This window comes from Vipera berus (genome assembly GCF_964194415.1).
Source record: "Vipera berus genome assembly, chromosome: 2".
Classification (NCBI taxonomy): Eukaryota; Metazoa; Chordata; class Lepidosauria; order Squamata; family Viperidae; genus Vipera; species Vipera berus.
Genome location: NC_138203.1, coordinates 202,466,230 through 202,485,381, shown reverse-complemented (window position 1 = coordinate 202,485,381; position 19,152 = coordinate 202,466,230). Strand labels below are relative to the sequence as shown.

Here is a 19,152-nt window from a genome sequence, read left to right as displayed (position 1 = left end):
GAAACATCATCCACATAATCCAGTTTGTCACGTTTTAATCCAGGTTCCTTTTTTCTAATTCTTGGAAGTACCATACCATATAATTTGAGCCGTTGTAAATGGTTTTTTAATTGGATTTACAGTAGATTTCTCTTAAGATTTGTAGCTTTTGAATAATTGGTTGTAATGCTTAAATACCAGTGCACCCCTACAGTATGTAAGCTTCTAATAAGAATCAAGGTCAGAGTGTAACAGTGATGTTTAATGTATATAATTTTTCTGCACATAATCCAATTTTACAAAAAAAAGAAAAAGACCACAAATAGAAATTTAAATCAACTTTTAAAATAGAAGCAGCTAAGGTAATATTTTTTTAAAAAATCTCTTTTTAAAATGTAAAGTATTAAAAAATTATTGTAAGTATCTTTAATGAAATTTTGTTAGTTTCACTTGGGCTAAATTCTTGTGAGGTGCAGGATTCTGCTTCCTTATTCTTTATAAGCTTTTAAAAGTTAAACATACAACTTTTAAGAAAACTGAATTATGTTTATTTTAAAAAAGATGTAATACGGAGCTGCTTTTAAATATGAAGTAGATCCATATTAAGTAATATCAATATAAAACTAAAGTATTCCTACTATTCAGTTTATGTGCCCTTAAGTCTAACTTGATTACTGATTACAAGGATGCATCCATATTGTTTCTTGATAAACTATGCAAATGGCTCTCCATAATTGTCTTTAGGATGTGGGGGATTTTTTCAACTTTTTGAGACCTGACATTTCCTAAGTCTTCCATCCAATTATTAATCAAGCTGGACTCTGCTTAATTTTTCAAGACCAACCATGGTCATCTAGAAATTGTCACGTTAAGGCTGCCAGGTCTTCTATTTGTCTCTAAACACGTCATTTGAGATCAAAATAGTGTATTCTTGAGTTAGTCTATTATTGTGATCTAAATATCTAAATTTGTATCATGCATTTTTCTTGGGAATAAAAGGAATCAGACGTGAAATCTAAATCGAAATATTCCAAACTGCATGTCCTTTTACAAAATAGTCTTCGCCGTGTGTCTTATTTAAAAGAACAACTTGCAACTACACGTATTGCTAGAAATGTTTATGAGCAACACATGCCTCCAATTATGTAACTGTTTTCATCACTTCTGTCAGCTGAAGTATCTTGAGCAGAGAAATAAAATGAAGCATGAAGATCAAATTTGGGGGTTGGCAAGGATTGGGGGTGGGGGGGTAGAAGAATCCGGCATCTTGGGAATTTGTAAACATAGTCTGCATTCACTAAGGAAGGTATTATAGAAAGAACTGAGAAAAAGGCATTGTCTACTTTTAATTAGTTCCATTATGAGGAACTGTGATTACTCTGTGCATGTATTCATGCACGTTTTCTTTTAATTGCCTTCATGGTTTTTCTGTTTGACTAATTTTTTTAAAGAAGCAAAGTTCAGAAAAAGACGCTTTCATTTGACTGATTACTCTGATGGCTGTGCCCATTTAAAATGCATTACGATCAAAAATGAAGTTGTTTATTTGCAGTGGCAATGTGTCATTATAGCTATTTGCTTTTATGAAACAAACAAACAAGAAGTACTCCATTTCACGGTCCTTTGAAATGTCAATCTAGAGTACTGTTTTTCAACCTTAACAAATTTAAGATGTGTGGACTTCAACTCACAGAATTAATGCCTAGCTGAATGCTGGCTGTGAAATTCTGGGAGATGAAGTCCACACATCCTAAAGTTGTCAAGGCCAGAAACTAGTCTAGATGATCAAGTAAAATTCATCCATTAGACAGCTTCGGTTCCCTGTAATTAAGCAATGCTACCTAGCAGTAAGTAAGTAAGCAAGTAAACAGCATGTGTCCTCTGGAACAGCACCCCCACAAAGGTTTACAGGACCATCCCCTACCTCAGCAGCCTTTAAAAGAGCATTAAAACCATGGCTTTTTCTATAGGCCTTGGGGTTCCCAACCGGGGGTGTGAGACGATATTCCAGGGGGTGCAAAAACTTGGCTTTTCAAAATTATACTGTGCATAATTCATTGCCGTTGTTTCAAACTTTTGTAAGGGGCATGAGAATATATCAAAAGTGTTCTAGGGCGCGGGGTATAGAAGAGGTTGGGATCCGCTGCTGTAGGTCTTGGGGTTGGATGATAGAGCAGGGCTGTTCATTTTTTATCTCCACTGGGGAAAGAATTGGTTGATACTCCAGATGATGATATCTTTTGAATTCTTAAGGGTAGCCCTCAACGTATGACCACAGTTGGGACCAGAATTTTGGCTGCCAAGTGTTGCAGTCGTAAAGCGAAGCATCAGGTGACAGGATCACTTAGCCACTGCAGTCTAGGCAATCCCCACTGCTGTCATTAAGTGAACGTTACTGGTCTTCAGTCAATCTAAGGCATTCCAAGCTTAGTCCCTCCCAGTCCTGAGCCTCAGTAAGCCTCAGTAAAGGTAAAGAACCGCTTCCAACCCCACCCCACTCCCCCCACCTTTCTCTCCCTATCACTGTTCTTTTGGTCACTCTGAGAACTGTATGGCTCTGGGGCTGCTTGCAATGCCCCAGAAGCTGCAGCTACCCACCGTTCCCAATCACCCTCGTCACCCTGTGCTATGGGACCCCTGCCACTCTGTGTTGTGTTGCCCCAGGTCACCTTTGCTGCTGCTGCTTCTTCTTCTTCTTCCTCCTCCTCCTCCTCCTCCTCCTCCTCCTCCTCCTCCTCCTCCTCCTCCTCCTCCTCCTCTTCTTCTTCTTCTTCTTCTTCTTCTTCTTCTTCTTCTTCTTCTTCTTCTTCTTCTTCTTCTTCTTCTTCTCCTTCTCCTTCTCCTTCTCCTTCTCCTTCTCCTTCTCCTTCTCCTTCTCCTTCTCCTTCTCCTTCTGTAGCTGCTGAGACATGCCTACCCTGGTTGCTGGGTCAGGTTGGGGCATCCCCAGAGGTGCAACATGCCAAAATACCCCTTTGCACCATGCTACCAGGCAGGGCTGGAGCTGGCTTTGGGCTGCAAAAAAAAAAAAAGCTGGGCATTCATTATTAGCAAGGGAAGCCACAAATCAGCAAAGTCCAAGTGTTGTGATGGAGGGCAGGCAGCAGGGGGGCAAAAGGGCAGAGATGGAGGAAGATAGGTGGGTGAGGGAAGATGCAGCACCCCTGCAATCACTAAGCACACGAATTGTGATCACATAACTGGTGGTGTGTGTGTGCAGAGGCTGTAACTTCAGGCAAGGGTAAAAAATCCAGCACCATCTAACAGTCACTGAATGAATGGACGTAAATCAAGGACTCCCTGTATTCTGGATTTTACTCTTGATATGTGTTAAACAGCCTAGAGCTGTTAGAGCTGGAGTTGGTTGGCCTGGAAAACTGATTAATAAATAAAATGTTTACAACTTTTGTCTCCAGTCCTGTCAGTTGTGCATTGTGGCTAAGGCTAAGATTTGGGGTACAAAAATCCATTTTAATCCTAGATGGCACTTCAAACTTTCTGTAGGTCTTTTTGTTATCTAGTAGCCATCTGGAGTTGGGCAGCCTATGTATATTCATTTAATTATTCACTTATTATTTACTGCATCTACACCACAGCTTTCCACAGGATAACATGCAAGGTGCACCACCCTTAATTTTAAACTAACAATAACCTTGTGAAGTAGGACAAAGTCAGAGATAGTGACTTTCCCATAGTCAACAAGTTGTCCTTTCATCCCTGAAAATAAATAGGAATCTGGATTTCTCTACTCCTAGTCCAGCTCCTAAGTTCAATGAACACGTTAAGATTCTTGTGAATTTAAGATTTTAAACATTCAAAACATGGAAAGAATTCAAGAAATGAGAATAGGTGATTATAAATATCTTATATGTATTTCTTTGACCTGAGAACTCATGACAGTTACAGAGTATTGAAGTTTTGTTCAAAAAGGAGCTTTAAAATAGCCTTGGTCTGTTTGCTTCTTAAATTCCAATGCCGTTTTTCTGTTTCTTCTAAGATTATTGTAATTCTAGAACATTAACAAAATGTAGAGGCCCTTAGAGCCATTAGTCTATGGTGAATGGATTTGTGACATACTATATTTATGAATATGTCAAACATGATGCTGTTTTGCTTTTTTCTTTAAACTAAAATTATTTTATATGCTGTACTGTGTTAATGTAGTCCCATTTACAGTGACCCCATGTGTTCATAAAACATTAAAAAAATGCACACATAAAAATCTTGTAGAGAAAATTTAAAGACAACAGAAAATGAACTTTATGGAAATTTCTGTTAATTTCTTGCTGTACTGAATTGAAGAAAACCACAACAATGAAAGAATGAAATTTATAAAACTGCAGGTGATGTACAAAACATACATTCCTCAAATACACTTGTGTATAGTTTGTTAGAAAAGTGCAGTAGGAAGAATCCTGGAACTGTCTGCTTTGCCTATTAACATTTTCCTTAATTGGAAATGACTTGCCAATACATGCATTTTATAAATTCAAAACAAACAAATGCCAAAAAAAATAGCCTAGTATTGTAATTTCCCCTTGGAGGTGCTGATTTTGAGGTTTTATTCTTGTGTCATGGCATCACCAAAATCCCCAAGAAGTCTCAGATAGTATAGTAAACAATTAGACTTCTGTTGAATCATAATTCATTAATAAAATAGAGATTTATGCTAAGTCATTGAATGCTTGAACAATAAAGCCCTCTCCTGCTAGTGTGTTTTACTTGTCATTTTAAGTCCTTATTATATTAGTTGTCAGAAGTCATTAGCTTGAACTCGCTTAATCCACAAAGTTACTTTTTTTCCTTCTGTGGAAAAATTGAAGTAATTTAAAAACATGGGGCATCTGTGCCCAAGTCAAAAAACGTAACTGTTTAAAGAATGTTGATTGCAGCGTCTGAGATGTATAAAAACTAATTTGATTCAATGAATAACATTTAAAGGTTTTGAGTATTACTTAAAATGCATCGTAAGAGGGAATAAAAAGTTTTCAGTGGAAAATGACAGTATCTTTTTGAACACATGCCATTCATGCATATGTTGTGTGTAATGATTTCTATTTATGTTATGCATGTCCGAGTTAAATGGCTCAACTAATACTGAAAACAAAATATATTTTCTTGAAACAATCTCAGATTGGTACAGCCAACGATCCCCTTGATAGGCGGCAAGGATGATATTGTTCTGATAACAAAAGTCTAAAGAGGGTTCCGTGTTATGTGTGACAGGGGATGTTGTTGAAGGACTGAAGTCTCAGAATTGCTGACTACCATCCAGAAGGCTTTCCACTGTAGTCACACGACTGACCGCCTGTTCTGAAGGAGGTCACATAAATCAAGCAGGCACCAGAGAGCAGAACAGTCAGAGAAGTTAGGAGGAAATTACAAAAGGTAATGAAAGAAGTGAGATTGGAATGAGGACATGCAGGGCCTCTTAAAAAGGACTGCCATTGTTGAACTGTTGGCTCTGTATGCTGTTCTCTAACAAGGCAAGAATAAGCAAAACACTTTTATAGTTAAAATTATTGAAGTTTGCTGCTGTCTTTGAAAAAGGAGTCATGTACCATTACAGGTAGTAATGGTTGACTTAACAACCATTCGTTTTGTGGATGAGAAGCAAAACATTTTCAAGAAAAAAACAAGAAAATCCAGTTGCCATAGGTCATGAATGACCATACAAAGTTACAGCGGCACTGAAGACAGTGACTTATGACCATTTTTCACTCTTAACGACTGTTGCAGAATCCCCATGGTCATGTGATCAAAATTCAGATGCTTGACAACTGATTCATCTTTATGGCAGTTGCAGTGTCCCAGGATCATGTGACCATCTTTTGTTACCTTCTGACAGGCAAAGTCAATGGGGGAGCCAGATTCACTTAACATCTGCGTTACTAATTTAACAATTGCAGCGATTCACTTAACAACTGTGGTTTTAAAAAAAAGTCTTAAGATGGAGCAAAACTCACTTAATAACTGTCTCACTTAGCAATGGGAATTTTGGGTTCAACTGTGGTCATGAGTCGAGGACTACCTGGATTCTGTTACCGTTCCTTTTAAGTGAAAGCCAGTGTGAAATTATGAATTAGGTGCATTTACAGCTTTAAATATACACAAAACAAAGAGCTTACAGTTTGTTTTAATAATTACTTTTCTGTCTCCTGACTATGCTTTACTTGTTTGGATTTTGGTTCTAATTCTTGTTTTTGTTTTCATCTTTTCCCTAACTTTCGCCCTTGTCTTTTCAACAACTATTTATCCCATCTAAAAAGCAGCAATATTTATTTCTGTGGTTGCATCAGATAAATGCTGATGGATGCCACATTGAAGGTGTTTGGAAAACATAATAGCTTGCCAATGTCTCATGATCACTTTGGCAGCAGGGTTAATAGACAGTATCAATATTTGAGATTAGAATGTTCCTTATTATCTTAACTACTAACTCACACTTTGTATTCCATAGTAGAACATCTCTATGGTTAAGCATTAGATTTCTTCCATTATATCCCTCATATTTAAAAAAATCTGTCTTTTGCAAAAACAGATGTAAAAGCATTATTTATAACACTGATTTCAATTTGATTTTTTTTCTGATTCGATATTTCAGTGCTATGCTTGAATTTAATAACAGACTTGGTCAGGTCTTTTAGCAATGCATTACCATTGATTATTGACATAAACTTTTATTTGATCACTTTTAAATATTCTATATTTTAGTGGTATATTTCACATTGTAGTTGTTTTTTCTTCTGTACACATTTTTTGAAAAATTGAATAGGGACAAATCTCTCTTTCTCCTCCCCCCCCCCTTCTTTCTCTCTCACACACAAATCTGCCTGACAGCCACACATTTGAATGTTCTGTTTCTGCTGCTTTTCAATTAGCCTGGTTCATTAAGGTAAGGAAATCACTCATAAGCCCTATTCCTGTGAAATTCTTTATTGGGGTCATAAAGTTAGAAGTGGATAAGGTTCCCCCAGATCTTCCTGTGGTGCCAGCAACCATAACTGTGCCACTGGTAATTTCTTTTTCAAGGTTGTTGGGTTTTTTAAAATTGGTGAAAAAGGAAAAAAGAAAGCGAAGCTCAAAGACTAGCTTTCTTTAGGAGGCTTAGATTATTGAAAAATCTTGTCATTGTAGTACAAATCCAGCTATTCCCAATTTGTGTGATGGCAAATCTGGTGCAAGGGAGATTTATTAATTTGTTCAAATCATGGAATAAGCACATAATAGGAATGAATGACTGTGGCTAAAGTTAGGCCTCACTTTCTTTCCTACCTGTAATGTTCCCTTAAGCAAGTGTGACAGAGGTAACCGTCTGCTCCAGCAGAAGGTACATGGACTTGTCCAGTGTTGCATCCAAAGAAATTAGTACTTTGTAATTATTGATGTTAATGCAGAAGGGGACACACTTTCAATGTGATTGGTGTCTAATTCGTGTAATTACTAGTTTATAACAAATGCCCTTGGAACTTAAGGATGTAAGCCAAGAGCAAATTTAAGAGCACAAGACCGGTCTTGAATTGTAAACTAATTGAGCCAAAACTTGCATACTGCTTTCACTCAAGCAACATCTGGCAGTTCTTAGTCTAATCATGTTTAGATGTGTTTAAAAGGGGGAAAGGCATGTGTAAACTGTTAAAGAGTAACAGTGAAGTGTAAACTGGTAGGCAAAGGAAACACCATTTTACAGACTAATTGAGAGAAGGAAAAAGAAAGAATGGGGACAGAGGAAGCTAGTATGAAAGGATAAATGTTTTGACTTCCTTCTATTAAAGTCTATAAGAAAGCAGCTTATATTTACATTTGTTATCAGGTTTTGGTCCTTTTAGTTCTGTTTTGTTTTTGTTTTTTAAAAAAGCTTCTTCTTCAAATCATAGAATCATAGGGCTGAAAGGGACCTTGGAGGTCTTATAGTCCAATCCCCTGCCCAAGGCAGAAATCCTTATACTATCCTGGAAAAATGGTTGTCCAATCTTTTATTGAAAACTTCCATTAATGAAGCACTCAAAATTCTAGGAGGCAGGCAATTCCATTGATTAATTGTTCTTACTGCCGGAAACTTCCTCCTTATTTCCAGGTTGAATCCAATGAGCTTCCACCCATTGCTTCTTGTCCTGTCTTCAGGTGCCATGCCACACTCTCTTCTCTGTTATTGGAAGACTGCTATCATGTCTCTTCTGAGCCTTTTCTTCATTAAGTTAAACCTATATAGTTTCTTTAGCTGTTCATTGTATGATTTAGCCTACAGATATCTTAACATCTTTGTTGCTCTTCTCTGCAATCTTTCTAGGGTCCTCAACATCTTTTTTGTATCATGGTAACCAGAACTGGACACAGTATTCCAAAGGTGGCCTCAATAGTGCAGTATAGCTATACTACACTATATTTCTTGTAGTTCAAAAATAATTTGAGAAGAAGCTCCACTGAACTCCATTAAGAGCTAAAGTAATATGGTTTGATAGTTACATTCCCATTTGGATGACTTTGGCTAATTGATCTCTCTAAACCCAAATTTACCACACTAGGTTATTGTGAGGATAAAAACAGGATTTGAAATTTCTGTATACTGTCATGAATTTCTAGTGAAAAATGTGATAGAAATGCAATAAATAATAATTGAATGTTTAAATATGCATATAGGGTCACACTCCTGTTGTAAAGTTATTAAGACACAGCATCAGACATATCAAAGAAATGATTCCAACAAAATTTGTCTGATGCTGCTTCCAAGTAGCTTCTACCATGTGCTTGTCCTTGCTTATTGTTGGACGTTCACAGGAGTGATTCATACAAGAAACCTAAAATAGATTTCCACCTAATATTTTTTCCACCACTTCTTCTATAGCTTGTTAAGATGGAAAGAAGAATACGGCTGAGCAAAGCATTTGAAAGAGGTGCTTCAAAAAGTACATTAACCTGAATAAAGGACTCTCTTATCAACCGTGTCCTTGTATAGCTTATACGGCTGCTCCAAAAGCTACTCTTGATTGGTTTGCATGTGTTTTTTCACAGATACTGCCTTATGCTTCAAAGGGAACTGCTTTGTTCACATCAGCATGTTTTATAAAACACTTAATTGTGTAGCACAGCCTTAAAAAATAACATGTTCTTCCTTACCTCCCTTTTGCTTTCTGGAAGCCTACGTTTTAGAAACACCTGCAAGGTTGAAGGAAAGGATAGAATAGTAATTTGGCTTGGGGGGGATTTTAATTCAGAGGTTTCTAAAGTGAAAATGTAAATTTCATTAAACACTGTTCAGTCAACTGCATCGTTAAAAGCTGTCCCTTAAACATTTAATGCACAGGCTGGGTGAACAGGTTTGTCAGGATACATCCGTGGAATGATGACTGTTGACTGTTAATTATGGCAAAGGTAACCCTGGCATTTTTAAAAGAATTATTTCTAGAGAAAAGAAGTACTTTTTTTCAAAATAAAGGAACGTTCAAGAAAAACAGTGCTAATTCTGTTAAAAAAATTCAAACCTATAAGATGGTCTAATCAACTAGTCACTAATAGAAGACTAATTTATGTATGTGTATAACAGGGAAAGGGAATAAGAATAAAGTGTCTGTATGGCTTAGAAATTGTTTATTACAGGTTTTTTTTAAAAAAAATTCTGAATGCTAATATCTCTCAGTTTGTGGAGTTTTTCTCAGATTTCTTTTTGGCTGAAGGGTTGAGTTTCACACACTTTTTACACTTTTCTCTTTTTGGCTTTGAGGGTGTTGGAAATGCTGGCAACTGCTCAGCATGTCATCTGTTAGCTGTTAGAAACTAAATTCTCAACATTATGACTTCATTGCAATGAAGTAAAGAAAGGCAAATGTTTTTGAAATCAGAGAAATGGTTTTACTCAAGACATAAAATTTCTACCCAGAAGGGGAAACAAAATCTAATCAAACTTTAGATGAAGTCAGAATTCCTAGCTGTCAGGTATATTCACATTTGCATAGCAAAAATCCAGGTCCTGAACACCTGACAATTACCAAGGACTTTTTGCTTGAACTAAGTATTGAGAAAAGAAACCATCATGCAAATTTAGCATTTAACTTGTGTTCTGTAATGAACAACAGATTTGACTTGAGAGCTGACATTTAACCTACATTTAAATTTCAAAAGTATGAAATTGCAGAATCGTTCCATATAAATTTCCATAGTGTACATCAAACTTTGAGTTTGATCAGTTACTTCCATTTCAGTACTGTTTTATATGTAAGACTCTGCTTTAAAACATCATGGGAGTTCTACAGTATTTGGAACACCATTGTGAAAAAGAATGAATGCAGTATGTTCAGAGCTCTGACCTTGGCTATTACCATATATCTTGAAACTCATTAGCAATTTATTGTGCATGTAAAAATGTTCGCAATCAGAGATCACAGATTTACAGAGTTTGTAACCGAAGTTGCTAGAAAATACCTATTTCTCCCAGTTGTCTGAGACTATAGGAAATAATAAGAGCATGATTATTGTGAAAAGTACTACTCTTCTTAGAAAATTCAGAATTTTCCAAATTATGATATCCACTTTGTATATTCTATTAATTTTTACAACAGTGAATAAAATTGTGAGAGACAAAAAAACCAACAACAGGTTAGCGTGCAAAAGAGGAGGGAGGCATGTAATTCTTAACATGTTTTAACCCTTTTAAAGCAGAATCCTTAACATTGTCAGGTTGTTATCTGATTCCTGAGTAGGAAACTCTCCAATTGAAGTTCATGTGGAACTGGGAAATATCTGCATTTCAAATATTTGCTAGTAGCCTTACCTTCTCCTGGTATATTGCTAGTAGCTTGGACCTCAATTTTGCTTTTAACCCTGATTGTTTATTTGAGAACTAAACATGACTATGGTTTTGGATTTTTATGCCTCCCTGGATACCAGCATCTGAATGGACTTTCTACACAGTAATGCTGTTACTGTTGCTGATTTGATTATTTGCTCTCCATTCAAGAGCTCCAAACAAGATAAATATTCCCCATCTCCAACTCCTTGGAATTGAGTAAGAAAAAATAACTTGGAGGGAAGTCACGATTTCCAGCAACTGTTAAGCACGTTGTTTAGGCATGTGTTGCGGAACAGTGTCTAAGTGTACATATGTATATTTTTCCTGTGATCCAAGATACCACTATTAAACCTTGGGATTTTCAATCTCGTAGGCTTTCCCTCCTCTGATATTTAATACATACTTTCAAATTGGGCTAGGCCTGTGTCAAACTATATTAATGGAAATCTGGTATAAAAACCAGAATGTTTCATGAGAACCAGTTAAAGAATTGCAGGTGTAAGTTACATGTGAAGTTTCCTGGAAAAGTTCTGTGTGTCTGTTTCTTATCTTGAAGAAGTTGCTGGCTTGGAGGTTCAGGTTTTTAAGTAGTGGTTTGCAGGCTTGGTTTGTTTTTTGTAAAATATAACTATTGGTCACTTGTTGTATTAAAAAGAAAAGTTCCTCAAACTATCTGTAAAATTCCCCAAACTAGATGGAAAAATGTACTGTTGTTATATTGTGTCAATCAAGGACTGTGAGAATGGGATGCATGTGTTTCTCTTCTGTACTTGCATTCTTTTTGCTGTATCTCCAATTTAAATTCTCCCAGTATATTTGCATCTTGTATTTGACAAGAGATTGAGATATCCAAAGATCTCTAAATGATTATTTGGGGTGGGGGGTCCCTTTTACAGAGATAACCTTAGAAAATTTTAAGAGATAGGTGAAGAACAAAAAAATCATTCCAGTAGAATTTTAGAGAATACTCGTAGACTGTATGTTATGACTTTTTCTATGTTAGATCAGATGTTAACTTAAAATCTGTTCCTAGTCTGTAATAAAGGCAAGGAATGGAATTGCTTGCTACCAAGTAGTTATTAATATAGCTATGGAAGAAAATCCTATCCCCAAATTGAACAGTGCAATTCATCATAATGGATATTGATAACAAGTAGAGTGGAGTATGAATTAGGTAGAAGATAAAATTAGTAAGACTGTCATCATTTTGACTGAAGCACTGAAAAGTTATTTTCTTATTAATGAAATATATTCACAGCTTGTCACAGATTTCCCAATAAACTTTAATGACCAGATTATTTGTAAAAAAAAAAATCCAGAAAGCATCTGATAGAAGTATACACCCTCTTGACGTTGTTAAATGTATTCAGTAGTCTTTTATTACTGAATTTACCTCAATTTTCATATATTCGAATGCTGAAGCAGCTTACAATGAAAATAAGTTTAAGAAATCACAAAACTGATATAATTAAAAACAACATTAAAATGAGCCATTAACATAATTAACAGAATTTCCATAGAGTAGGGTGCTTAGTTGAAGTTGTTTAAACAAATTCTGTTATTGCTTTTAAATATACCAATAACTAAAGATATTTATGTATACAGTATGCTTATTTTAGTTATTTATTAGATCTTCTATATCCATTGAATATCTGCTTGCTGATTTTGCATTCTTGATCTATTAACTATCTTTATAATTATCTGTGTGACTCTTTCCATTTAAATCTTCTTGCTTCCTTTACCTGTAGTTGCTTTTTAGTGTTCATTGCCCTGAAACATAGAAAATTTGGGTATTTCCATTGTTTATTTAGCTGGACAGCTAATCCTTGCTCTTTCCTTACATATGTTATGTATCATCTGTGTACACAGTTATTAATTTTTTTACAGATCAAGTTGTTATTAGCAAAACCCTTAAAAATCTGGTTGATTTTCAAGACTGTCAGATGTGTAAAATACATTTAAAATACTTTCTGAAAGTATTTTTAGAGAACATCTTTGGAGAAAACTAGCACAGATGAGTACCTCTGATGTCACATAGAATTATATTGTCCTCCATCCCTATGCTGAAACAAGATGTTATCAGATTATGTGCAATTAATTCTTATCAAATGTCTTTTCCTATTTATTTTATCCTTAATGTTGTTGTAACAGTTATAGTTCTTTTACTGATTTTAAGATTGCATTTTTTAAATTCCTGGATAATGTTATGCATTCTGTTTTTAAAATAAGAAAAAAAAAGACTTAAAACAATTTTATCTTTCTTTGCAGCGGAAATTCTTGAATTGGCTGGAAATGCAGCACGAGATAACAAGAAAGGCCGTGTCACCCCTAGACATATCTTGCTGGCTGTAGCAAATGATGAAGAGTTAAATCAGGTGAAAATACATTCCATGGTCTTAAGGGTTCATTTTTCTTTCTTTTTTAATTTCCTGCTTATTCTGCCTAAAATGTAACATCTGTTAAATAAGTCGAAATTGCTTCAGTTGAATTATATCATTAGAAAATATATCAGCAGTTGTTAACTCTGAAATTGTCATAGAGTCTCATAACTCAGTAGGGACTTGACTCTTAATTTGGGTATTTCATTATCTTTTTCTTCAGAATCAAAATCTTAGTGTCTTCAAGTTTTAAAAATCCTCAGAGATATCTTTTTGTTCCGCTTCCTTTTAAGTTGTTGAAAGGTGTCACCATAGCCAGTGGTGGTGTATTACCAAATATTCACCCAGAGTTGTTGGCCAAAAAGCGGGGTTCAAAAGGAAAATTGGAAGCCATCATCACTCCACCCCCAGCTAAAAAAGCAAAGTCACCATCACAGAAGAAAACCACAACAAAGAAAGCAAGTGCAAAGAAAGTAGCAAGAAAGTCTAAGGTACACTTAATTTTTTTCCCCCTATAATCCAGTCTTAACGCATTTTTGCTCAGAAACAATTAAGTTGCTAGATGACTAGTAAAATATATCTCCAGTCTAATATAATATAAAAGGCAATTACACTGAATTATTCTAATTCATAAAAATATCTACATTAGATCTAGGTAATTCAAGAGGGGATATGTGAAATACTGACTTTTCAGATACACGCTAATAAAAATTCAACTTCTTTTATAGATTTAGATGTATAGTTAGACTTTAGGGCTGTGCAGGAGTTACATTTTCAATTCTAGTTTATCTGCTCATTCATTCCTGGCTATAGAGAGAGTCGAAAAAGCCAACTATTCTTGGTGCTATTAACACCAATTATTATTTGTTTTTTAACACAAGAAAATAGATGCTGCTCTTGAAAAAAGATGTGGGAGGGATGGCCTGACTTCAGCATTTAAGTTCTAAAATCAAAATTGTGCTAACTTTCTTTTCTCTCTGGAATCTGCTTATCCCAGCATATAGTTGCTCTCTCTGTGTGTCTCTCCCCCTCTCCCTCCCCCTCTGTGTGTGTGTGTGTGTGTGTTAGTTATATAATGTTTCATTAAAGTTGGATTTGCTAATAAGCTGATTGGTTAACTGATTTATATGTGAAAAGAAACAGGGAGAAGTCAGTAAATCAGCAAGTGCTGACAGCACAACAGAAGGCACCCCAACAGATGGTTTCACTGTCTTATCCACCAAAAGTCTATTTCTTGGGCAAAAGGTAGGTTTGTGCATTTAATCAAAATATTCTGTGTGTGTGTGTGTGTGTGTGTGCGCGCGTGCGCGTGTGTTTAATACATGCACTTAATTGAACCTAGAGGTATACATGAATAAAAGTGCATATCTGCAACTTATTTTACATGTATTGTAAATTATACATATTAAGTACAGAATGCCATCAATTTATAAAACGTAATCGATTAAAAAAACCAGACCCCACTCCGAAGAACAGTAAAATTTAAACAGACATAAGATTAATAATAAATGTGAATGAACACAGTTGCGTACACTTGAAACTTGGTTACAATTGGGAATAATGATTTGGAGGTTAATCCAAAAGTCACAGAAAAGACAGGCCTCTAGGTGAGGCATCCCCAATCCCCGGGCTGTGGACCAGCCCTGATCCACAGCCTGCCAGGCACTGGGCTGTGCAAGCGAGCAAAGCCCCATATGCCCATATACGGGGCCCAGGCAGCGTGTAAAACCATGCCCTCTCCACGAAAGAGTGCTCTCCATGGAAGCGGTCCTTGGCATCCAAAAGGTTGGTGTGGGGGTGTGTGTGTGCTGCTCTAAGCATTTGTAAGAGGAAGACGTGCTGCTTTTATTTCCAAGAAGAGAGAGAGAGAGAGAGAGAGAAATAGTCTTCAAGTGGATTACTCTGGCAGAATAGAGGGAACCAAAGACTGGGCAGAAAGTTTAAAAAAAATAAGTGAAAGTACAGCCATGAAGAAGTAAGGACATTGCATTTATTTTGGATATAAAACAGAATGAAAACCTAGTAAAGGATATTGATGAGGAACACCATTTGGCTAAGTAAATTATTCATAAAACTGAAACTTTTTGGTCGCCATTTAATGGAGATAAAAAGCCTGAACTATAATTGTAAGGAAAAGGTTTCACTAATCCAGAGTAGCAATAATTCAGCACAAGAGAAAGAGGGAAAGTGGGCAAAATCAAGCTTAGAATATCGTCCTCGAAATAAGTTGCAAGCATAAATAGGGAAAGGAGGGGATTAATGTAGTAGCCCAGAGTCACAAATTAATGTGAATAGAATATAAGGCAATACAAGAAGCGTGCATCAGTTTCTAAAAGGGATGTGCTACTATATAGTAAATGGTAATTTTGTTAAGTGGAGATATTGCAAGAGGATTCAAGGCCACAATTCAAAGACCTTTCACACAGGCTTAACCCAATCCCAACTCATACGCTGAATACATCCAAGGGAGGAAAGAATTTTGAAAACATTGGAGGGATTGGTGGGTGAGAGATACATTAAGCAGGTCTTCGTACCTGATCTCTCCACTTCTTAGGTTTTTCAAGGCATATGTGGAGGCATATTTTTATGCAGTTCACATGTTGCTACATATTTCCCTTGCAGTTTAAATTCAACCTGAATTACATCAAGAAAATGTTTAAAAATAAAGTGTACCATGTTTTGTTATAAAAATGGTAAACAGATTTCTTCTGGTGTCATAGTGTCACATTTCATTGGCTATTATATTGCATTGAAACACTAGAGCTTGATATACATACAAGAAACCTTCAGAGATAAATTTTCACAGGAATAGATAAGATTGTAAATATGTTCAGAAAATATTTGTCTTTTAACATGATTTATATTGATATGGCTTCTAATCATATTATTCTACTGTACTGGTATGATGAGAATTGAAATTCTTCATCAAGATACATCCATAAGTATTAAGAGCTGTTTGCTAAAGGTTGGGCAATAAATACTGGTTTATAAATAATAATGTATGGAGATATACAAGATAATATGAGACTGTATCATAGCAAGAATCCATATATACAAATAAGAGAATTTTTTTGTACCTAAGAAGGCATTGCGTATATATTTAGCCATATTTACAAAGTTTAACCCTGCTGTTCTAAATGTTATTGTTTGTTATCATAAACTTTGAATACTGAGCTAAAATATTATATTATATTATTTATTATATTACATTTATTATATTTATTAGTCATATTATATTACTTTACTATGTGTGAGGCCAAAAAAAATATTTGTTACGAATCAATAGTGGTTAAATGAAATTGATGTCAAAAGACCATTATGTGGAGCATTCTTAATCTCAACCCTCTTAATCCTGTTAATGTCATGGTGTTCTAACCACATTCATTTCACAAGCTGCTAGTAACATACATGGAAGCCTGTAAGAAGTCAAAGAAATCTTTGGCTCCTGGAAAGACATAATCTGAAATGGTGGCAGCAGATAATAACAATAGAAATACCTCTCTTTTTTAAGTTGTATAATTGGAATTATACCATGTACAGACTGGTTTCGAGTAATGCTTATCCATGACATAACCCACGTAGCTATCATGTGCCGTACAGTAAAAATTGAAGAGAAAAACATATTTTGTGACAGTGGGAGGAGCCTAAGAGACAATATTCCCATCTGCCATGCTTCCATTCAAAAGAACTCCTTTCGACAAGCAGGAGAATGTTCTGCTGTCTAATGGGGGAGGGCAGGGAAATGTTATGTACCCACTGAACATTTCCTTTGAGAAAAGAATTGTTTTGCACAAAATATAATTTGTTGTTTACAAGCTTAAGCATGCAAACTCTCCACTAAACATACAACAGGCTAAATACATTTTCTTTTCCTATGCCTTTTTTATTGGGTCTAAATGCATAATTGGAAATTTATTTTCAAATTAAGATCCTGCTCTTACTGGATTTGTACAGTAGGCTGTCTTTCAGTATGTGCTTATTACTTATGGCATTTTGAAAACAGTGGAATGTAAGCAATGGATTGATTCAGACATAACGTGTTCATTTAACTGAAGTTCAGAAAGCAGGAATAGATGACTGGTATTAGCATTTCCATGCTTTCTTTGCTTTAGGCAAGTCCGCTATCTTACCTCTCATTTAGTTACAAATGAAATATTAAAACAATAATTAAGACTATAATCCAGCTAGAATTTCGTACATATACATATAACAGCATGAACCCTTCCTTCATTAATATTTCATTTCCTTTTTAAATGAGTCTGATTTTTTTCTTCTACCTCCCCCCACTTTTTTTTTGCAATCTTAGTACAAGTTTCAAACAACAGAACATGAAAAAAACAACCCAGAAAATATTAGAAAAGAATAAAATATTTTACCATATCTCTGGTGGTGTTTAAGAATGGATATTCATATCATTCATTTTAATCCAAAAGTAAAATTTTAAAATGGAAGTATTACAATCAAACTTTTCAGGGTGTCTCTGCCCTGTTTACAATGCAGTCCATCCCATGGCTACTGGGAAGTACATCTTACTGGCTTCAGTTGAAATTACTCTTGATTTTAGGATGCTTTTTACTGTTTAACTCAAAAACTATGTAGTGATACTCATGCACTCTGCCAAAATAATTTGAACAAAAATGACCTCTCTACCCATCACAAAAAATAACAAATGAATAATGTGAAGGAAGGCTATTGTCACATCAATTTAAATGGATGCCCTGTGTAATCTCAGCTATTATGATCAATAGGGTTGCATGAGTAAGGTTTAGTAGCAATTCCGAGCAACTTAGCATCCTTGGACTTTTCCAGACCCTTCCCCATCTGGCATTACAATTTGTAAACTAAGCCCTGTTCTGTCAAATTTTGACTTCCCATGTGGAGAATCACGTTAATGTCTAGAGTTTGAAACATACTCTATGTTTGTTTATAAGCAACTTTCTTTATGACCTGCTGTTTATTTTTTGCACATTTGCCTTCAGAGATGCTATCCTCATCTATGTTGCAAAGCTTACTTTGACTGCAGCTTCTCTGTGATTTCCCAACTGTCCTGTTGTTATTTCCCACCTCATGCTTTTCTTTTCAGCTGAACCTAATTCACAGTGAAATCAGTAATTTAGCCGGCTTCGAAGTGGAGGCCATTATCAATCCCACCAATGCTGACATTGACCTTAAAGATGATCTAGGTAAATGGGGAATGGGTGGCTATAACTAACAGTCACATGGAAATTATGGAATTTGCAGATTATTTTCATGTAATAAATTTAAATATTTTATCGTGCAACTGAATGCATGTTCCTCAGATACAAATCCCATTTGATTGCACAGGGACTTAACACAGGTAAGAAGATAGAGGAGTGCATCTTTAGTATTCAAAATACATAGTGGAAAGACTATTAATATGTGGTAGCTTTCTCTGGATACTACTTGAATGAAAATGACTCTCTGAGTAACTCTGAAATCATTTAAATGTTGTTCCATAATAATCAGATGTGACTGTTGGTTCCCTTGGGGATATTTTGCATATAAATTCTGAGGACTGAAATAGCTCTTTATATCATCAAGTTGGCTTCAAACTAAGCAGCTTCTCCATTCTGATTTCAGTTTTTCTATTTTCATTGTTTTAGCTAAAGACAAAAATGGATAGACCTAGATAGTTAAGGATGCAGTGCTACACAGACTTACATGGAACAAACTCCATTCAATAGAATGGAAATTGGTTAGGATAACACTATAAGCATTGTATCCTTCTGTGGGTTTTCTCTAGGCAACTGTCTTATATAAAATATAAAAGTATAAAATATAAATATAAAAGTATCATATTTTGGAACTTAAACTAGGAAGCTAGCACTTTTTCATTAAAATGAAAAACCGTGGTGAATTCCATACAGTCCCATGTTTTTGTTTGTTTAGAAATTAAAGAACAAATATGCTGAAATCTCTAGATATATTTATTCTTGGATTTTTCAGTTCCTTAGACATAAATCTACTAGTGGGAACTGTAGAGTAAAG

General features: G+C 35.4%; 1 protein-coding gene across 5 annotated transcripts in view; it reads left to right on the top strand.

Moving 5' to 3' along the window:
* The window catches only part of MACROH2A1 (macroH2A.1 histone), a 39,988-nt gene that overhangs the window by 11,175 nt on the left and 9,661 nt on the right, over positions 1-19,152 (top strand). For 3 of the 5 annotated variants that reach the window (XM_081320496.1, XM_081320497.1, XM_081320498.1), the window contains exons 3-6: positions 13,034-13,140; positions 13,437-13,634; positions 14,281-14,388; positions 18,227-18,326. In XM_081320496.1, the coding sequence (XP_081176622.1) occupies positions 13,034-13,140; positions 13,437-13,634; positions 14,281-14,388; positions 18,227-18,326 (513 nt within the window). The remainder of the gene's footprint in view (positions 1-13,033; positions 13,141-13,436; positions 13,635-14,280; positions 14,389-18,226; positions 18,327-19,152) is intronic. The other 2 variants (XM_081320499.1, XM_081320500.1) reach the window with 2 other exon arrangements.